The 21,923-nt window shown below is 46.1% G+C and overlaps 1 protein-coding gene across 1 annotated transcript; it reads right to left on the bottom strand.

The window, feature by feature from the left end:
• Window positions 1–18,560: 18,560 nt before the first annotated feature.
• CHST14 (carbohydrate sulfotransferase 14) lies at window positions 18,561–20,647 on the bottom strand. Its single transcript, XM_090271961.1, has one exon. It carries the CDS (start codon window positions 20,423–20,425, stop codon window positions 19,295–19,297), a length of 1,131 nt encoding a protein of 376 aa, XP_090128087.1. The 5' UTR covers window positions 20,426–20,647; the 3' UTR covers window positions 18,561–19,294.
• Window positions 20,648–21,923: the final 1,276 nt, after the last annotated feature.

Genomic DNA, 21,923 nt, shown 5'->3' with positions numbered 1-21,923 from the left:
CATGAAAGAGAGTGGGAGAAGACCCATGCAGGAGGTCAGGGGGTGCTGCAAGGTGGGGTCTGTGCAAGGCAGGCAGAATTCACATTTTGGCTTCAGTGCAGAGCTGGGTCTGACAGGAAGGGAGGGGAGAGAGAAGCTGTGTGAGAGAGCAGTGGGTTCTCCCTGCCCTGGGGAGCGCTGCACCCTGGCTGCTCTCTCTGTAGCCCCAGGCACTTGCTTTCACAAGGCTGTCTCCAACATTTTTTCATGGGCCTTGACAACTACCTGAAAATGTGTTGCAAGATACCTTTTTGGAGCATATGCTCAGAAGAATCAATCTTGTCCGCTGCCTTCATTTTTTGAGAGAATCAAGGTGATAGTTGGTGCAGACCAAACCAGATTTAGGGGAAGGACCTCACTGAACTCTTCTATCCTTAGTTTAATATTATGGTTTTAGCATTTGCATATATCTTCTTAAATAACATTTGGAATCTTAAGAGTTTGGATGTGTCTGTGTATGTACGAACTTGCCATTATTATCTCATAACTTTTATTTCTTAAAAAAAAGATTTTTACTTTTATTACATTTATTTTATGCTGAATTTACTTTTGGGTCATAAGTTTTCATTTCTTCAGTTTCTTCTGGGATAGCTTTCTCTTCTGTGCAGCCTCCCCTTCTGGTTTAGGAACAATCTGCTCTCTTTCAGGAAGGCCCATCTCAGTGTGGCAGGGAGAGCTCATGTGTGGGTTAATCCACCTGTGAGCTCTGTAAGTTCTACACCATACCTTGGGAGCTTTGCTCACCTGGATGTGCTCAATGACCAGAGAATCCACATTTAAACCCTTAAGTTCAGCACTACTCTCTGCACTTTTAAGCATATGCAGCAAAAACTCAGCACTTTTTGGGGGCCATAGACCCTGTGTCCAGCTCCCCTGTTTGGCCTGGGCACACCTACCAACTCCACCATTGTAACAGTGGAATGGCACACATTGCTTTTGTAAAGTGACGCCCTTCAGACACCTGGTGGCTATTTGGATATGCATACCCTTGACGGCCTGGGCTGTTTCACAAGTGTCCTTAAAGTGAACACGAAGGTTTGGACCTCTTGATTTGCATGATTTTGTGGGTTTTTCTGGGTCAGTGAATAGCAAACTATTTTCAGAGGTCACCTCAGGCAGCTTTTGGGAAAAGCAAAAACTTTTTTATGAGAGGCAACATAACCTAGTGTTTAAGGGAATAGGTCCTGGAGCCAGAGGGTTAGAGTTTAAATTTCAGCTCATATATTTGCCAGCAATGTGACTTTGAGCACGTTATTAATCCCCTCTGTACCTCCCTTTCTCCTTATCTGTAAACTAGACATGATAATTGGACCTGCTTCATGAGGCTGTTATGAAGATTAAGTGAAATCATACATGGAAAGCCAGGACAATGCCTGAATGTAGTAGCACCTAATAAATGTCAGCAACTTTTGTTGGCAGTTTAGGGTTTTGCTTCCCATATTCTCCCAGCTTCGTAAGCTGCAGTTCAAGATGTCCCTCTGTCCTCTGTATTTCCTGCAAATTGGCTGCTGGTTATCTCAGATTTTGGAATGTTAGCAGCTATTGATGATCAGTGTCTGGACCCATTAATTCACTGGGGATTATAAACTGGTGATACTTTATCATTTATTTTTTATTTATTAATTGTAGTACTTTATTTTTAAAAAGTGCTTCCTTTTACCTACTATTCGATTATCCAGTGGTAAAGTTTAATAGAAAGACAAGATAAACGCTTGATTCTTTCCTTTATCTATTTTGAAGATAATGACTATCATTTTCTGCAGATGACTGTTTTTTAAATGGCAGTATGAACTCATAAATTTGAATATAGCCAATGGTTTAAATCAGTTACAATTATTATCCTTTTGAAGTTGAAATTGTGCCTTCTTTGGCTGGTGGGAACCTTTTTAAGTTGGCTTTTGAAATGATCCCAGCAGTCCTTGATCACTTCCTTGCTGTCCAGCAAAACAAGTTGTTCAGGCTGATCTTGTCTATTTCCTACCACAGACCTGGAACCAGCCATTTCTCCAGAAGCTCTGGTTTCCTTTAGTAGAAAATGATATTTCAAGACTACAATTTGGATACTGTAGATACTCATTGCTGCTGGGTTAGTTCTTTTCAAATGACTGAGTTAGGATTAACAGATGAATTGATAAGTCAATCAGTAGGTAAATAAATAAATATAGCTCATGATTTCCTACTGATACATCCACTTCAAATTCAGGATGAAGGTGTTTCTTTTTAAATCTTAGGGACTAAGAATTAGCTAGACCTTTTCTTAAATAAGCTTAAGCAGAAAAGAGAAATTTAATATACAAACACACAGAGCCCCAGAAGAAAAATGCAACCAGGCCCTGGAAGGCAGTGGAACCAGAGATAAAGTTGTCAGGGATTAAGGTAGCCCTTGTCTTTGGGGCAGCTTCTTGCTTTTCTTTCTCCAGATCTACTTCCTCCACTTCATCATGCACATGGTTAGTAAAAGGTGACCAGCACTCCAGCTGCTGGGCATTTTCATGTGTTACAAACATGACTACAGGGGGTGGAGACTGGGGAGGTAAAAGGAAGGGCAATTTTCAGGCTAGAGGGAATCTCAGTAAGCTGGAGCCCATGTCATTCTGAGTGTGAGAACATCAAGGACGTGGCAACAAAGGAAGGCAACTGTGGCTTGTGCAAAGAATGCAGGATTACAGGGTTTTCGCTTAATCTTTTTTATATTATATCAGTGTATCTTTTTTTCCTATCCCAAGAAGCCTAGATCTCAAGAACACAGGGCAAGATAAAATTAGAATATCACCTTATTAATAATCTACTTTATCCCACATCACATACACAACAGTCTCAGGATAACATGGATACTACCACCACTGCTAAAATTACTGAGAACAGTTAAAGTTGGGCTTTTTGAATATGCTCTCCCCATTCTTCCCCCATTTCTATAGTTGTCCTACAACTACATTATATGAGCATATGGCCTTTACATACTATATTTTCGCAGTTTTAACCCTCACTTGGTCTTAGTCCTATGAGTAACTATATTTCATGTTCATACCAGTCCTTAAGTTGATGTTTTTCTAGTCATCCTGTCTTAATTGTAAATTTTTAAGAATATCTACTGAAGTTGTTTAGAGTTCTTCAGAGAGAGAGAACCAACAGACAGGGTGTGTGTGTGCACGTGTTTGTATTTATTACAAGGAATTGGCTCAGGCAGTTATGGAAGCTGAGAAGTCCCCAGATCTACAGTTGGCAAGCTGGAGACCCAGGAGAGTTGATGGTGTAGTTCTAGTTCAAATCTATCAGGATCAAGACTCAAGAAGAGCAGCTGTTTAATTTTGAATCTGAAAGCAGGAAAAGACCAATGTCCCAGCTCAAGGTAGTCAGCAGGAGGAGATCCCCCTGCTCTCAGGGGTAAGGGTGTCAGCCTTTTTTTTCTATTCAGTCCTTCAACTGATTGGATGAGGCCCTCCCACACTAGGAAGAACAATCTGCTTCACTCAATCAATCGACTGAATTGCTAACTTCATCCCTAAACACCCAGAATAATGTTTGACCTAATATCTGGATGCCCTGCGGGCTCAGGCAAGTTGACATATAAAATTAACCATCAAAAAGTAGAGAATGGGATGACTTTTTGTTGTCCATAAAATAAACAAGCAGTGATTCATTCTGCCAGATTCAGTATGGTGCCAGTAAGTACTTTATATGACTGGCTGCAATTTAAAGAGTATGACATGCGTTATCCCACCTAAACTTCCGAACAAACCCTATTCTACAGATCCAGAAACTGAGGCTTTGAGAGGTGAAACAATTTACCCAATGTTATACAGATAAGAAATGAAGTGGGGATTTGAATACAGATCTTGATTTCCAACTCTGTGCTCTATAACCACTACTCTATGTATTCTGAGTTTGTAGGATAGAAGGTGAAGTTTTCTACCCTGCAACACACAGTTCAACTGAGTGATATTTATAGGCATTCCAAGACTTATAATCTCTTTATGTGTACTTTGAAAAAATAGGTTTAAAATAGAATATAAGTAAAAAAAAAAAAAAAAAAGAATAACCCTGTTCTGAACAATTTTTAGTCTTGCTTATTATTATTTTAAACTTCAGGAAGTTCATTTCTCCATTTCTAGAGTCAACAAATAATGGCATGTGAATTATAAAAGCTATGATACTTAGTATTAATGCAAGAGAAAAATAATTTTTGACCAAATATACATATAAAAGAGTATACATAAAATATATGTACAGTTCAAAGAGTAATAAAATAAACACTCATATACCCATCACCCATCTTTCTACCTTAATCATACCTACTAACTTTTAATTCTTCTAGAATTAGAAGTAGATGGAAACATTTAGTTCATATGTTTGTTTATAGGAGAGAAATAAAATAGCAAAGCTGATATAGGAGCAGCTGGTTTGTGCCTCCTAGATATTTAACTTTCCCAAAGTGGATTCTGAGGAAACCCAAGCCTGTGAAAAAGGGTATTATGTAGTCAAATAAATTTGGGAGAACAGTGCACATTCCACTCCCTCCCCCTGCCACTCAGATCTCTAAGACATAGTAACATAACAGGAGAAAAAGTGATCTTTAAAAATAAAATTATGTGTAACTCTGGATCTCTCACTGTATTTGACCATCAAAACTTTTCATGAGGCCTATTACCTCCTGAATGCAACTTGGGTTCCTCCAGAGAAATGCTAGCGTGGTCCTAGCCTGAGGTAAGTTCTTAGTAATGACTGCAGTCCAAACAGATGCTTTCCTACGCAGAGATGCTAGTGACACCATACTCCGAATAGCAAAGGATCTCTAGACCCCTGAGTAAAGTAAGAAGTTCAGGAGGAAGGAGGTAAGGTAAGCAAAGTCATAGCCATATTAGTCAAAGAGAGGGGAAGAGGAGGGCAAATTAGCTTTGCTGGTCCAAGGAAACATTACCTTCAAGTTTGCAAGTCAGGCAGTGGTTACCAGGAGGAAAAGGGTGCCTTGAATTATGAAAAATATTTGACTTGTGTTTTAATCAAGAAGAGTCTCTTAGTTCAGGCTTTTATAACAGAAAACCACAGACTGACAGCTTGACCAACACTTTCATTTCTTACAGTTCTGGAGGCTGGGAAGTCTAAGATCATGGTGCTGGCAGATTCAGTGTGTGCTAAGAGCCCTTTTCCTCGTTTTCAGACAGCGGCATTCTCACTGTGTACTCCCACGGTGTAGAGAGAGAGAGCTCTGGCCTCCTCTTCTTATAAAGACACTAATCCCATCATCCCAGGGGCTCCACCTTCATGACCTCATCTAAACCTAATTGCTTCCCAAAGACCCACTTTCTAATACTATTACATTGGGGATTAGGGCTTCAACATTTGAATTTTAAGGGGACGTAAGCATTCAGTCCATACCAGTCTCTAACAATGATCGCATTAACAATTACCGTAAAAGGTTTTTGTCCCATTATGCCTAAGTATACAAGCTGTTGAACAAAATGTGTCAAGACATTGTGAAGCTGTCCCCCAACCTGCTCAGACACCACCAGGGAACGGGCATGGTAATAACTTCATCACCAAACTCCCACACATAACATGATGTAACAAAAGTAATTAAAAATGACACTTGTCCTGCTTCTGTGGGGCTTACAGTCTGAGATGATGGACCACCAGAGACCCAAACAGAAAAGAAAGACAGGCTTTGAGAAAAGCAGATATCTGTTTTAGGGCAAAACACACTAAAGTGATAATCATTTGATGGGATATTGCTTTCTAATTAATAAAGCCAGCAAGGGTACAGATTAAGACAGCAATATTTTCCCCAAAGTATCAATAATGGTAACTGAAAAATCCAACAGCAACAATACTAATTAACAATAAGGCTGTATTTGTATTCCATGAGCTCCCTTGGATTTGATGTCTATGTGTAACTTCCCTTGTGCCATGACCAATCCACTGCCAATGGCCATCATTCTTGACATTTTTGGAATATGTAATCAGAAGCCCAACCTGCAGGCTCCTGGGAACCCTCAGATGTCTGAGCAGAAACCAAGTAAAAATGATCAGAGGCAGACACACATAGTTCTAGGAGGTTCTCAGAATCATAAATGCCATCCAGGGATTCTAGGACCAACGGCATTTTTTACAGAAATAAAAAAATCCATCCTAAAATCCATATGGAATCTCAAAGGATCCTAAATAGCCAAAACAATCTTGAGAAAGAAGAACAAAGCTAAAGGCTTCATACTTACTGACTTCAAAACATACTACAAAGCTATATTAATCAAAACAATATGGTACTGGCATAAAAATAAACAGAGATCAATGGAACAGAACAGAGAGCCCAGACATAAACCCGTGTGCATACAATCAAATGATTTTCAATAAAGAAGCCAAGACAATACAATGATGAAAAGGCAGCCTTTCAACAAATGGTGTTGGGAAAACTGGATATCCACATGCAAAAGAATGAAGATGGACCCTTATCTTATGCCATCTACAAAAGTTAATTAAAAATATATTAAGGGTCTAAATGTAAGACCTGAAGACTACTAGAAGAAAACAGAGGGAAAGCTTCCTAGTATTGGAATAGGAAATGATTTCTTAGATTCAACACCAAAAACATAGGCAACAAAGCAAAACAAAAAAATAGACTAATGGGACTACATCAAACTTAAAAACTGTGCAGGAAAGGAAACAACCAATAGAATAAAAAGGCAACCTATGGTATGGGAGAAAATATTTGCAAAGCATATATAAAGAACTTGTACAATTCAACAAACAAAAAAAGATGCAATTTAAAAATGGGCAGAGGACCTGAGTAGACATTTTGCCGAAGGGGATACACAAATGGACAACAAGCATATGAAAAGATGCTCAACATGACTAACCATCAGAGAAATGCAAATTAAAATCACAATGAGAGATCACCACATATCCATTAGAATGGCCACTATCAGAAAGGAAAATAAGTGTTGGTGAGGATGTGGCGATATTGGAACCCTTTTATACTGTTGATAGAAAACACTGTGGAGGGTCCTCAAAATAAATAAATAACTAAATAGCTACCATATGATTCTGTAATCCCACTTCTAGGTATACATCCAAGAGAATTTAAAACAGGCCCTTGAAGAGATATTTGCACCCCCACGTCCATTATTCACAATAGCTAAAACGTGGAAACAACCTACATGTCCATCAACAGGTGAACAGATAAACAAAATGTGGTATATACATACAATGGATTATTATTTAGCCTTAAAAAAAGAAGGAAGTCCTGTCACATGCTACAACATGGATGAACCTTGAGGACATTATGCTATGTAAATAATCCAGCCACAAAAAGACAAGTACTACATGATTCCACTCATATGAGGTATCTATCTAAAGTAGTCAGCTCATGGAAACAGAGTAGAATGGTGGTTGCCAAGCACTGGGGGGAGGGAAATAGAGAGCTGTTTAATGGGTATAGTTTCAGTCATGCCAGATGACAGAGTTCTGGAGATTTATTGTATATCAAGGTACACATAGTTAACAATACTGTACTGTGCTCTTCTAAAATTGTAAAGAGGGTAAACTTTATGGGTTTTGTTTTACCACACACATGCACAAAAATACCTCTTGTCTAGGAACCTCATCTGATGTGCTCTGAGTGATATTCCTTAAGCAGTGTCCCCAGCCAGGTCCGGGGAGACTTATTTTCCAAGTCCTTCTAGAAAAGGAATGTAAAACTGAGCTTTCTGGGCACTTTGAGAACCAGAATGATGAACAAGAAACCACCCTGATCTCAAAGAGTCAGGCATGGCAACATGGGAATTGCATTTGCAAGTAAGGACATGACAGCACAGGGTATGCACCAGTCGGGAGGGGAGGAGGGAGTGCCAAGAGGAAGCTGGCCTGAAGAAGGGCACACACTGTCCAAGGCTGGCCATCACTCTCCATAGGCTGCTGAGTTCACTGGGACAACTGGAAAAGCCTCCACAGCAGTGGAGGGGCCATGTCAGCAGCTGGGACTCTTAGAGAGGAAGCCTGCAGTTCTGAGCATGCCATTGCCATACTGAATGGGAGTCAAAGTCCAACGAGGGCTACACACCATTTTAAAACACTAACAATGGTAAACTGTTTGAAATTTGATCCATAAGAGGGTTAAAGTTAATCAATCAAAGTTGAACCCTCTAACACTGTAGGCTTTCTATTTTCAGGCCTGCTACAGAAAAAGACAACAACATATGTACCATAAATATAGCATATCTAGATTATTTGTGTATATGATAAAAGTATAGGAAACATGACTTAAATGCTTTCCAGAGTAGATTAGGAAAAAAGGAATATTTCATGGACACTGTATGTTCAGTGTGACCTGTCCCTTTACATCATGCCAGTTTGCTCCCCCAACCTCATGATCAGTGCTTACATCACAAGGAAGCCATATCTGGAGAAAGTCAAACACAGTGTACAATGTTCACTGGAATAAAAACACCCATATTTCAGTCCTCATGGTGTGAGAGTGACTTTGGACAAATCAAGGAATCATACACTTGACATCTCCAGATATGAGGTCATTTGCTATTTAATCGTGTATCTGGGAAACCTTTGAAATTAAGTCATTCTAAAGCTTGAGACTCTAACTCAGTTGTTCTTCAATGGAAGAGGGGATAAGCTAGAGAAGAAAACATGAAGTTGTCAGTAAGTACCTGAGCACGGCATTTCTCACCTTTGAGTAACATACCCCATTAGAGGAGAAGAAAAAATGCTCAGATCTCTAGAGTCAACTTGTTACTCAAGTAAGTACAAAACATGAAGCTAAATATATTTATGCTAATAGTTACTACACTACTATGGAAACCAGAACAAAATTACAACTATTATAAAAACAATCCAAATTAAAATGATTAATTTTATGTGATGAATGAAACTGTGTTGGACCAACTGAATTCTGCCCACCTGACTCTGGTGCCGACCATCATGCTGCAGGCTCTTTGAGTTCAATACACTTCCTCCTGCTGATTTCCTCATTGTTTTTTTTCTTTCTGTATTTTCACCATTTACGTATTTGATCTGTCTCTATTTTTTCAATCAGAATGTAACCACTCAGGTAGCTGCTTGGCACCACCTCGGCTGTAAAGGCAAACTCAGGAGCTGAGACAGCACAGCAGTGCCGGATGCTAACGCGGTCGTTCAAACCACCAGGAAGATTATTCAGTGATTTGTTTGGGTTACTGTCAAGACTGAACATTCAAAATTAGAAGACTCTCCAGAATACATCTTTGAGTCTTGGTTTGACAGAAAATTTCATAGTCTAAACCTGAGCCTCTTGACCTTTTTTTGCATCCCAGTTCCCTTTGGTGGTCTGGTGAAGCCTCAGAATAATATTTTGCATTTAAAAAATGCATAAGATTGCAAAGAAAACTAATTATATTAAAATTCGGTTATCAAAATATTGAAAAGCAAAAACATGATATCGCTATGTGCTTCTTTATGAACACATTAAGGATCTAATAACTTATAATTTCTAAGTAGTTATTGGTATAACCACTAGTTTGTGGTAGTTTCAACAACTCTAAAATCATATAGAAGTATCTGATTTCTATAGATGACAGTCACCAATTTTACTACTTCATAAAACTATGAACTTATAATATTTTATAAAATATTTCACACATTTTCAGAATAGGTCAGTAAAAATAAAGATGTAACTTTTCCCCAAGTTTACCAACCCCCTGAATTCTGTCCACAGACCCCTCAGAGGTCCTGAGGATCCCAGGCAAGGACCATTGGCCTACATCTTACTTAAATAAAATGGTTAAAGTTATACATACATATTCAAGATTAACTGCAGGCTTTGATGATTAAGGAGCTGCCCAGGTACATGGACCATCCCTCTCTCTCCTTTCACAAAGGAGTATGGCTAGGACCCAAACTCAGCGCTCTTGGCCAGCAGGTATCTGAACCTCTGTGGCATCATACCACAAGAAGCTTGACTGTCCTGGCATATGAAGTTCTTACCCAGGATCTCCTTTTACTCATTTCTCTTCAAAGATTCACTGCCGGCTGAGGTGTGCATCTTCCCCTTAGTTATCAGGCTCTCCTCCCTGGGAGGAGCCCCGCTTTCTACAGTGCATTTATGTGGCCCCCAAGCCAGGAGAAAAGACACTGCTCATCTCCTATGAGGCAACTTCCCAGAGAACAAGGACCTCCATGGTTGTTAGGCAACTGGTCATAGGGAAGCGGGCCAGGAGACCTCCATAGCAAGAGACTCCCAGCCAGTCACGTGGTTGCCTTCTCTACCCACCCTCTGGCTGGAAAGGGCGGAAATGCCCCGGGGTTGCTAGGCAACGGTACAGCTTTCACCTATGTTGGTAGCCAGGAGATTGTTATACCCTAGTAGTGTGTGTGTGTGTGTGTGTGTGTGTGTGTGAGAGAGAGAGATAGATATGTGACGCATCACTCCCCCTGGAGGTCGAGAAAAGCGCTGAAAAAGTCAAATTTCTAAAACAGCCTAAAGGACCATTTGGGGTTCTAGCCAGGCTGACTATGGAGACAGGGGGTCACTGCCGAGTACGTTGGAGGTGTCCCTCCCCTGGAATATCACCCTTTTTCCCACACCCAGTCCTGTCAGAATCTGCTCTCTGTTCATGGTCAAGGTGCTGAAGGGGGCTGATACACAAATCTATCATATAATCCAACTGCAAAGACTTCACAGCTGCTCCAGACAGTGTGGAGCATGAGCACTCTGCACCCACTTCCTGGGCAGGCTCTAGGCAGCTACGTGACAGCCCTCTCTGAGCCTCAGCCTCCATTTCTGTAAAATAAAGTAGTAAAATCCATTAGAAAGTCACTAGGAGAATCAAATATGGAAGTCAACCTGAATCTAACTTGGAGGAAACAATCAGAAAATCCAAACCGAGGGACAATCTGCAAACAACTAATTTGAATGCTTCAAAATGTTAATGGCATGAAAGACCAAAAGGGGGTGTGGTGGGCACTGTTTTAGGTGAAAGAAGACTAAGAAGTCATAACAACTAGATATAGTACATGATCTTTAATTGGATTAAAAAATAAAAAGTTAAAAAAACATTATCTGGACAACTGGGAAATTTTAAATGTAGGCTTATATAATATTATATTACTGTAAAATGTCGTAGGTTTGATTATAGTATTGGGTTACATAGCAGAATGTCTTTATCCTTAGGAAATAACATGCTGAATTATTTTGGGAGTGAAGCATGACAAAGTCTGTAACCTATTCTGAAATGGTTTAGAAAAACATACAGAGATAAAACAAACGTGGCAAAATGTGAACAGGTGAATCTAGGTCTGTGGGTTTCACTGTACTATTTTTACAACTTTTATGTAGGTTTGAACATTCTCAAAATAAAAACCAGGAGAAAAGGTGTACAGACACCTCTTCGCACAGGGCCTGGCACAAAGAGGCAGTTAATAAACGACAGCTTCTTACTAGGATTGTCTGACTTTTGCATTTCCTTAGGGATGATTTCTTAAAGCAAAAGAATGGCTGTAGAACAGTGGAATGACAAGCTCTGCCATGGGATGGTGGCAAGACTCAGGCTGCTGGAGCCTTGCTGGGACCTCCCCCACTCTGCCTGGCCCCTTAAGGGGTGATGACAGTGTTCCCTGACCTGGAGAGGGAGCCCTCCTCTCACACTCTGGTCTGGACCCACCCAGCGCAGGCCATGGACCATGGTCAGAGCCTGGCCTTCAGGCTTCTCCACTGTGGAAGGGAAGAGATTAGAGCTGAAAATGACACCTTTAATTCCAGGCTTAATGGAGACAGGCCCCCAAGTGCAGAGCTTGGAAAACAGTACCTTTTTGAAAATGAGCAAGAAGTGCTGCCTCCTCTGGGGGACCCAGCCTGTGTCTGGGTACCTGCTGCCCAATTCCACCCAGCAGCCCTGATTAATCCCTTGTATGTAATGCTAACTTCTGTTTATTGAATGCCAGCATGTTCTGTGAGTTACTTTGAAGCCTCACAACAACTCTTCAAGACAGATGTTCTTTTGCTCATTTCACTTGTGGGGAAACAGGCTCAGAGTGGCTTAGAGGTTTGTTCAACTGGCCCAGCTAATGAGTGTCTGAACAAGACAGCAAGGATCTGTCTGAGTCCAGGACTCCCTGACTCATAACTCTCATTCCATTGCTGCTCTCCGGGCTCCTGCTTGTTCAGAGTTTTCTGCTGTGTAAAACTGCTTTCTTCAGCCCTGGTTACTGTGGCTCAGTGGATTGAGCGTCGGCCTCGAACCAAGTGTTGTTGGTTCGATTCCCAGTCAGGGCACATAACTAGGTTGCACATCAGGTTCCCAGCTGGGTTGTGTGGGAGGCAACCGCACAGTGATGTTTCTCTCCCTCTCTTTCTACTTTCCCCTCTCTCTAAAAATAAATTAAAAGAAAAAAAAAAACTGCTTTCCTCATGTGGTCTGCAAGTCCCCATAAGGTAGTAAAGGTGACAGATGAAGAAACTGAGACTTAAAGAAGGGAATTGCTCAAAATCATTAGAGGCTTGTGGCAGAGTCTGGACTGCAATGCAGGAATCTGGTCACTCTGTGTCCTCAATACCCCCAAGGGACTCCCTCCCTACTAACCATTGGTGGCTAAGACCCACCTCCTGTAGGAAGCCTGGGTGGATTAGGAACAAATGAATGTGACCACCTTTTACCTTTGTTTTAGGGAAGACATTTCCTTTGATTGCTGGAAGTTCCTTCCTTTTGAGAATTCCCATGGTCACTCCTCAACTCCCACTTTTCATGACATCCGTCTCTCACTTGGCTATATTCCTGCCAGTCCAAGTGGTACCCCTTCCCTCCTGTATCTCTGCAGGCCCAGCACTCAGCCCTGCCTGGGCCACTTTCTCTATCTGCCAAACCCCTGCTATTACTTCCTCAGTGGCACATCTTTCTTTCCTTACAGTGTTCTCCTTTTAAGAAGCAGTATGCTAACTACCAGATGTCCACTGTGATTCCTGATTTCTCTTCTTGAAGAAATTCCTCTTCCTTTAGTTCTCCTGCTGCCATTTACTTATCTATCAATAGCGTACTCCTTCATCTGTCCATCCACCCATCTGTCCATCCATCCATTTGTCCACCCATCCTCCCATCCTTCCATCCATCCACTTTTTCATCTAGCCATCCATCCTTTCAGTCACATACATATACATATACTCAATCACTCACTCACACACACACACAAACACACACACACTTATTCATCCATCCACGCATCCATCTATCAATCCATCCAATCATTGGACCTTCCACTTATTCAACCTTTATTGAGCACCTTCTACATGAAACAAGGCCTGGCCCTTGCCTTTGGGAAACTCCCAGTCTATAGGACAGGGACAGACAAGGAACCCCATGGGTTAAAAACTCTCCTAGAAATGCGCAGTACTAGGGATCAAGGGGCCTCAGAGGAGGAAGAGGCTAACTGGCCAGTAGCTGAGAAAAGCCTCAGGAGGGCCAGGCAACTAAGCTGCGACTGTAGGTCCCCCTTCTTGTTCTGTTCCTCCTCTGTGCCCAACGCTCCCCTAGTCCTTCATCTATTCATTTTGTTGTATGTGGGTGCCACAGCTGAGGGTAGTCTTCATGAACAAAAATCAGAGTCCTCCCCAAAAGTTGCACAGGAGCTGGCTTTTCCCTCCTGGCCTTCCTGCTTTAATTAGGCCAGCTCTTTCATCTGTCAGAACAGCTCGCTTTCTATACTGGCCACTTGCACTCAGACAACAAGGGGCCCCCCTACCAGGGGACTGGCCTTCCCGTGTGTCCAGCAGCTTCTGTGGAAGAGGCTACCTACAGCTTCTCATTGGTGGGTGGGGGAGACATGCCTGGGTTGCCAGTGGTTAGCTAACCCCCAATTTGGTTTAGCTCCTATATCAGAAAGCTTTGCCCCATTTCCCCTACCCCTGCCCAGCCAACTCCACTGTTCTGAGTCTGCCGGGGGCCTTCCTCCAGACAGCTTGTGGCCTTTCGCTCAGGGGCCAGCCTGATCTTTGGTTGCCATGGACTCATCTGCTCTGATGGCATCTCTGGGCACACTGCTTGGACTCTTGGGGCTCTGCTGCCCCTGTGGCTCTGGCAGGGGTCCCAGGGGCAGCTCAGTCTCTTCAGGGCAGAGGACAGAGAAATGACCCATTAGATGCCCCCTAGGCTGCTCTGCAGTGGAATATCTGGTTCCCTCCATCTGCAAACAGTGAGGTGGTGGCCCAGCAGGTCTGGGGAAGCTGCTGAGCCAGTGGCAGGAGGGATATGACAGGTTCCTCCTTCCCAAGCTCTCGAAGGCCCTCATGTCTTTCTGTCCCCCAAAGCTCCATCCCAAGGCTGAGGCTGGCACAGCTTTCCTACTAGAGGGTTGAAGGGAAGAAGGCGACCTGGCCTGACCTGGTCCTCTTTGTCTCCTCACAATGGCACAGTCAGGTCTGATGCTGTGACTCTATGCAGACTGGTCCAAGACCAGGATGAAACAGGCTCAAAATATCAGTAAAGGATGCTACAGAAGACCTGCTACCTATGGGCAGGCTGGTCCCTGGAAGCTCCCTTTAAGGCGACTTTACTTCCCTCTCAGGCTGCCCTGGAGTTTATGTGAATGGTCAGATTGGGAAGAAGCCTAGACCATATCCTCTGTGAGGTCTGGGGTTCCAGCACCCAGACTCAACCGCTGGGTGCGTCTGTTCTCCCCTGAAAGGATGTGAACCTATGAAAAATGGAAGCTAGGCAAAGGTGATCATCCATATCCACCCAGTTAATGATAAAGGCAAACATCAAGGATAATCAAAACCTGCAGTGGGTTGGGTAACCTTCAGGGGAAATGTCCTGGGCATTTGGGCATGGTGGTGACAGCACACGTCTTCCAATGCCCGGATAAAGGTAGGGTCAGTAGTCCTGCTATAAAGCCAAGGAATGGCCATGGGGAAGAGTTAAGCTCAGGACACACACACACACACACACACACACACACACACACACCAGACATCTTAGAGGCTCTTGCTCGGCCAACAGCTGTTTTCTGGTTGTTGAAAGGTCATAGGTCAGCAGAACCTTTGGGGACCAATGCCCCTAAATCAGAGTAGCCAAGTTGGGCCTGTGTGGCAGCCCTGGAGGTGCTGTGTTCACATCTTCCTTGAAGAGAACCTGCTGTGAGAAGTGTAATTGGCCCCCAGCTGCTGCTACCACTTTCTATCTTTTGATCTGCTTCAGTGTCTCCCCCCAACACCCCCTGCCATTTCTGCCCAAGGGAGGGTGCCTCCAATAGGTAACCTTTGCCTGATTCCCCATTGGTTGTGCAGAGACTTTCTTAGAGCTGCACTGAAATCTGAGACTCTTCCCACGCAATTCTTCCGTCCCTCTCTCCTTTCACAGGGGCCGGGCTCCTCCAGCCCATTCCTATTCCCTTCCCCTTTATCCATCACAGCTGTTTCTCCTATAAATCACTTGCACGTCTAATTCTGCCTTGGCATTTGCTTCTCAGAGGACCCGAACTGAAAGTCTAGTATATTCATGGTCTGGGCCCAGCACTACTGGAAAGTTGATTCTCAGGGTGGCAAATCTGGGGAATTTTATAATAGCTGGAGTGGTCTGTGGACAGAATCACTTATGGAGTGTTGGAAAGGAGGGCTGGAGATGGGTGCAGAAATCAGAGAAAATGAACACAATGCTTATCAACAAAACGCAATGAGCTGGATAACTTATGATCCACGTTCACTTACAAAGGAGCAAACATTAGATGGAGCTGGGTTTTAATCCCAACCACATCATCTCTTCAGGCAAGTGACTCAGGCTTCATTTCCTCATCTATAAAATGGAAATAATTTTGCTTACCTTGCTGGGTGGTTGTTAGAATGAAGAGGATGCATGTAAAGTACGCGCTTTACAGTGTGCCTGGCACAGGTGCTCTCTTTTCAGAGTAGGTATTGTTAATTTTTAGTATTTCCCTTTAGGAAGAGAAAGAATGCTTTCCCTCTTGCTGGAAGCCAGGCAGGGGCTGGTTCCATATGAAAAGCCCTGATCCACCCTGAGAGAGGGAGTGGGGGCGTGGCCCCTCTGGTGATGAGCCCCTGGGGAAAGTGAGGGTTCTGTGTTCACCCCCCCCCCCCCTGCCCTGGGAAGGATCAGCTGCTCAAGTCAGATCTTGCTTCCTGTAGGGGGTTTATGTGGTGGGACCCTCCTGGAGGGAGGGAACAGAAGTGTGAGAAGGGAGGGGACACAACCTCAGAATTTAAGGTGAGATGGTTTCTGGGCAGTAGTATCAGACAGGATGAAAAATGGACCAGAACCGGAGCAGGGAAGTGGAGTCAGAGCCCACTCCTGGCCCCTTCCAGCTCCTCCCCTTTCCTTTGTTCATTGCCCTCAGCCAGTGAGAGAAGTTAAACAATTGCCAGCCCCAGGCCCGTGTCAGGGAGAACTGGGTCATTGGGACGGAGTGAGTTCTGAAGGGGGACCCTTGTCCTCATAGTCAGTGGTGTAGGGCTTGGCTCTTTGTGGGGATGAGAGCCAACTCAGTGCAAATGTAGAATTCCAAGGAGACACAGATCAGATGTCCAGTCCTGAGAATGCCCCTGCTCAACCCTGGCGACCCAGAGCCTGCCACTCCCCATGGCCCCAGCTCTGGCCTAGGGGCCCAATATAAGGAAAGCCACACTAAGACCACCTGGACCCCCGCAACTCTCTGCCATCTCCTTGGCAGCTTCTTTGAAGAAGTCTTTTTTTCCTGACAGGAAGGGTAGATAACAAGTTCCTCAGGGTCTAACTCGAGGGACAAAAAGGACAGTAAGTGGCAGTTTGTCTCAGCAATCCCCCTCACGTTCTTACCTCAAACCCTCCTCCCCACACCACAGAGGTCTGATGTTGGCGGTCAAGATGCTCTGTGGCCTGCCACCCTTTAATGCCTGAGAGGAGAGGCATCAAGGAGCTAACCACATCAAAGACTTCATTTGTCTCCTGCTCCTTCAGGGCGGGGCAGGAATGAAAGAGCTCAGGGAGAATGTGTGCAAATGCCCCAAAATATGACCCCCACCTACCTTTCACCTTCTTAACCTCCGTATTTATTCCCTCTTCTCTCAACCCCCACCTTTCATAATCTCCCCTCCACCCCCTCCTCTCTCTCTCTTCTGGCTCCCAATTTGGGAGCACACAGGCCTGGGTTGGACTTTGGGCAGATACTTACCCTCTCTGTGCCAGTTTCCATGTCTCTAAAGCAGAATAACAGCTGTGGTATCGGGCTGTTGTGAGGATTGAGAGGAAGTGAACACAGCAGTGGGGCCCAGCATCCTCTGAGTTCTCTGGGTTTCATGCTGCAGGCCTTGTAAGAGGGACTGAATAGCTGCTATAGGTCTGAAGCAGCAGTTTCCAGCCAAGGAGGAAGAAGCTGGGGCAGGGTAGGGGTAGTGGACACCTAAGAGGCCAGAAGCTCAAAGGACTGACTAGTTGGCAGAGAAAGTGACCCCACAGGTCAAGGGGCTCTGGTTTCCAGTGCTGAGTGGACACAGGGTCCTGACTTCTCCCCTATTCCCACAGGCCACAAAGGGATCAGATGTTCAACTAGCATCTCAAAGAACAATCATTGAACCACGTGCGGGGGTGGGCCCTTTTATTCATTTTGTCTTTATTAAGCCTCACAGCAAGGGGCATGGGATATGTGTTATTGTTCTCATGAGACAGTGGAGCATGTGGAAGATCAGAGAGGTGGTCAGAGCAGAGGTGGGACTTGATTAGTCTAGGTGACTCCAAGTGCAGTGCTATCTGTCCTTGGTTCTGCTGGGCCATATACATGTCTATTGTATAGGTTTTGGCTAGGTTCTGGGAATAAGACAGACATGGTCTCAGTTTTACACAATTCAATCTCAGTGGGGAGACTGACAAGTAACTGGGCCATTACAACAGAGCATGGTAAGTGCTATCTAAAGTGAAGTTCCCCAGAGCCAGGTAGACCCTGAAGGGGGGCACCTGACCTGGAACAGAGATCAGGTAAGACAGATAAGGCCTCCTGGAGAGTCATGGCAGAGAACCATGAGTATCCACAGAAGATCCCTTCCCCAATCCGTCCTCCAAAGTCAGGCTGATAGCAAAACTAGGTATATATCTTTCCACACAGCCCACCACTTCCTCTGGACCTAAGTCAGTAACAGCCTGCCTTGCTCAACCTCCTTTCCTTCCTTATAATTCTCAAGGCCAGGAATAACCTCCCCTTGCTCACACAATGACCCCCTTTTCCATCTGGGGGCCTCCTCAGTCAAGAACTATTCCTGTCTAAAAGGAAGAGGAGCCAGTGTCTCACACCCACATCCTTCTTCAGGGAATAAGCCATAGGGTGTGCCATTCCTAATAGGGTTTGCCTTTCAGTGGCAACTCAAAAGCTGAGTCTGTGATGGATTATGACCAATGGGGAGCCCCCAAATTCTCCATGGTATGAGAGTGGCCCACTAGACTGGCCCAAACAAGTTACATTTGGTCTTCCTTTCTCTACCCGCAAGCTCCCTCTCCTGACCTGGAGAGAGACATCTGGGAGACTTGCTCAACACACAGGAGCACAGAGGGAGAATCAGGGATGCTGAGTTCGTATACAAAACAGCTTTATTAAAAATTCAGCTATTAGGAAAACAAAGCCTTCACAAGAGTTCTATCAAAAAGTACAAATTTTAAATAAATGTGTCAGAAAAGTGACAGCCAGATACACCAGTCACAGTCACAACCTTGGGGGAAGGCGGTGCCCAGAGCCCCAAGGAGAGACTGGACACAGGGGTCTTTGGATGCTACCAGGCAAGAGCCCTGACTCAGTTTTCCTTTCCTTGGAAATAGAAAAAATATGGCAAGTGTAGGAAATTTTGAGTCTGGAGCAGAAAAGCACAACAGTTATTTGTAAGGCATTACTGCTAACTTGTGGATGGATGGGCCCCTGGCTCTGGTCATGCTCCTGATGGGTGCCACCTCTGAGTTTGACCAGAGGTTAAGGTGAACCAAGTGACTGCACAGTCCCTGAAGTCAGTCTGTAGAACAGATGTGTTGCTTTACTGGCAAACTCGTATCTGGCTCTGCCAGGACAAGAAAGATCACACTGGCCACCAAGAAATCCCCCCAGTGGGGGGGAAAGCACCAGGCTTCCTGTACCACCCTGTCCTCTGAGCCACAGTGGGCACCCCACCCTAGACAAAAAACTTCTGAGGGCAGTCCCTGGCATCCAGACGTCTGGAGAAGCTCCAGGCCTCAGAGCCAGGGTTTCTATGAACGGCAGGCACAAGAAGCTGGCATTGTCAAACAAGTCCCCAACAGCTGCTGGCCCATACACATGGTCACTGGTGACAGGCCTCCCTGGTGACATTGGGCAGTGGGTAGGCAAAGAGGGAGAAGTCCAGGATATACTTAGGTAGCACATCCTGCAGCAGGGCCCGTGGGGCACTGCACAGATGGTAGTGCAGGCTTTCACGGCTGGCAGGTCGGTACCAAGCCTGGCGAGCTGGGAATCGGACATGGGGTGGTGCCCGCACCCACTCCAGCACCTGGTTGGCATCAGCTTCCAGTCTCTCATAGGAGCCTACAAAGTCATAGCGCACAGCACAAGGCTGGCACAGGTGGTACACAGGCATCCAATGCTCATTCATGCGCTCGGGGTCCTCATCCCCTAGGTACCTCAGGAACTCAGGGAAGGTGACATCGTCCCCTGCAGGGCTGGGCCCTGCTTCTGCCCTGTACCGCCTCACGATTTCAGCCCCATAGCGCTGCTGGTACTCTCGGATCTCGCCAAACTTATTGCGGTAAGCAGAGAGAAGGCGTTCCAAGGGGTCCCTCACAAACAGGAACTTGAAGTAGTGCTGCAGGCGGTAGCGAATCTCCTCAGGCCGCAGGTCTGCCAGGAACACCAGGTCATTGCGGTGGTCCATCTTGAGGTGGACGTCCACGCTGTCCAGAACGCCCGCCAGCACCTTTAGCACCCGCTTCCAGTTAGAACAGGCCACCTTGGGGACGTAGCAGTAGAGGAAGCGATAGCGGTCACTCACGAGGATGTGGCGCAGCAGGGTGCGCCGCTGTCCCACCGGCAAGTCCCAGGGGTCTCGGGGCATGCCCGGTTGTCCGCACACTGCCCGCAAGGTTCGGTTCCGGATGTCCTGCCTCACCTGCAAGTCCGAGTCTCCGGCATCCAGGGACAGTCCCCCACGCCGGGGGACGGTCCTACGCCATGCTGCGCCCTCGCGGTTGGGAGGGTGCAGGGGAAGGGGCTTCATCTCCGCTAGGATGCCCCTCTCGATCATGAGCAGCAGTCCACTGGAGGCCACGATCACCGCAAACATCAGCATGGACGGCAGCAGCAGAGGCGGCCCCCCAAGCCCGGCCCGGGCCCTGCCCAGTGGCGCCCGCCTCAGCGCCCGGCCCAGGGGCTCGGCGCCATTTGGGGCCGCCAGCGGGGTCAGCGGGCGGGGGAACATGGTGTTCCGGGGGTGGGGGCCTACGCGGCCCGGCCGATCCTGGGGCTGCCTGCTTGGGAGTCGGGCTCAGGCTGGGGGCTGGCGCCTTGTGTTTGGAGCCCGCTGCGCTGGGCGGGGGTCAGGAACGGGAGCGCTGACTGGAGACCCCAGCGCGCGTGAAGATGGTCCGCTGGAGAGGACGGTCGGCTCCCAGGAGGAGGTGCTGGAGCGGGAGCCAGGCAGCGGGAGCCAGGCAGCGGGAGGGTGCGGCGAGAGACTGGGCCGGATGTCCCGCCCGACAGCTCTCCAACCCCGGCCCGCTGTGACACAGGCGCTGGGCGGGCCCATGGGGTGGGGATGGGAGGGCGGGCACCCCTGCAAGGAACCGTCTGGGAGAGCACGTGCAGACCCCCGCTGCCTAATGCAGGGCGGCCCGGTCCTCCCGGTTTCAGGGACAAAAACTGCTGAGTTCCCAAAGGCAAAAGAAACCCAGGACCCGGCGAGTGCCTTCAAGGAGCTAGATGCAGAGGACCTGCACCCAAAACCCTGCCCCACCCTCTGGCCTGATAGAGCCCTTCCTTCGAAACAGCTGGTCTGGAGGAAGCCACCTCACCCCGCCCCCAATGCTCTGAATCCAAACTTTTGAGAGGCCGGTTTCCAACTTGAGGCAGAGTTCGAAGTGTGATTCTCCTGCCCACCAGGTCCTGGCAACTCCAGTAAAGAGGAACAAGACTGTCAGGCACTGACCTGTGGCTCCTCTCCATGGTGACCCTTAAATTTAACTGTACCCAGCCGATTACAATTTTTACACACTGGGTAACGCTGAGTGTCCTTCCCCCAGGCAGGAAGAGATGGGATAACTGGAACACTCTGTCGAAGGGCCAATAAAAAGTTGGTGTCTCATGATCAATGGTCAGCATGCGTGCATTTTGAAGGATGAGCAGCGCACACGTGTGTCACAGAGCAGCAGCTGGTGTGTGCATGTGTGTGTGTATGTCACAGCAGCAGCTGGCTTCCTTGCTGGGAGCCAAACATATGGTCAATGGCACCAGGTTGGCCCCATGGTGTAGCGGCAGATGTGGGAATACCCTGGATGTCTATGGTTAGCCTTTCCCTACCTGAACTGGACACCTTAAGTATTCAGACTACACCCTTTATATGCGGAGTCAGGGAGGCTCTGAAACACAGTAATTATGTGATTAGAGTCCACACTTACTGAGGCAGGTGCCTGCTCAGTGTTTTATATTCTCTCCTTCACTTGTCAGTCGCCCTGGGAGGGAGGTGCCATGGGCATTCCCACTGTACAGCTGAAGAAACAGAGGGGCTCAGGGAAGCTGAGACTGTATGGGTTGGTCTGAGTCTAAAACCTAAATTCCTAATCACCATCCTTGAGAGATGAATGGAGCACAAAAGTAGAATGGCTGGGAGGGAGGAAGCAGCTGGCTCAGGGCATGCTGTACGGAGGGAGTGATGGAACAGGAGAGCCAGAGGTTTGGGGTACGGAGCGAGAACAGCACTA

The sequence above is a fragment of the Furipterus horrens genome, unplaced genomic scaffold (assembly GCF_987537825.1).
Source record: "Furipterus horrens unplaced genomic scaffold, mFurHor1.1.pri manual_scaffold_3, whole genome shotgun sequence".
Taxonomy (NCBI): Eukaryota; Metazoa; Chordata; class Mammalia; order Chiroptera; family Furipteridae; genus Furipterus; species Furipterus horrens.
Note: the sequence above shows the minus strand (reverse complement) of the source record. Positions and strands in the feature narration are given on the sequence as shown.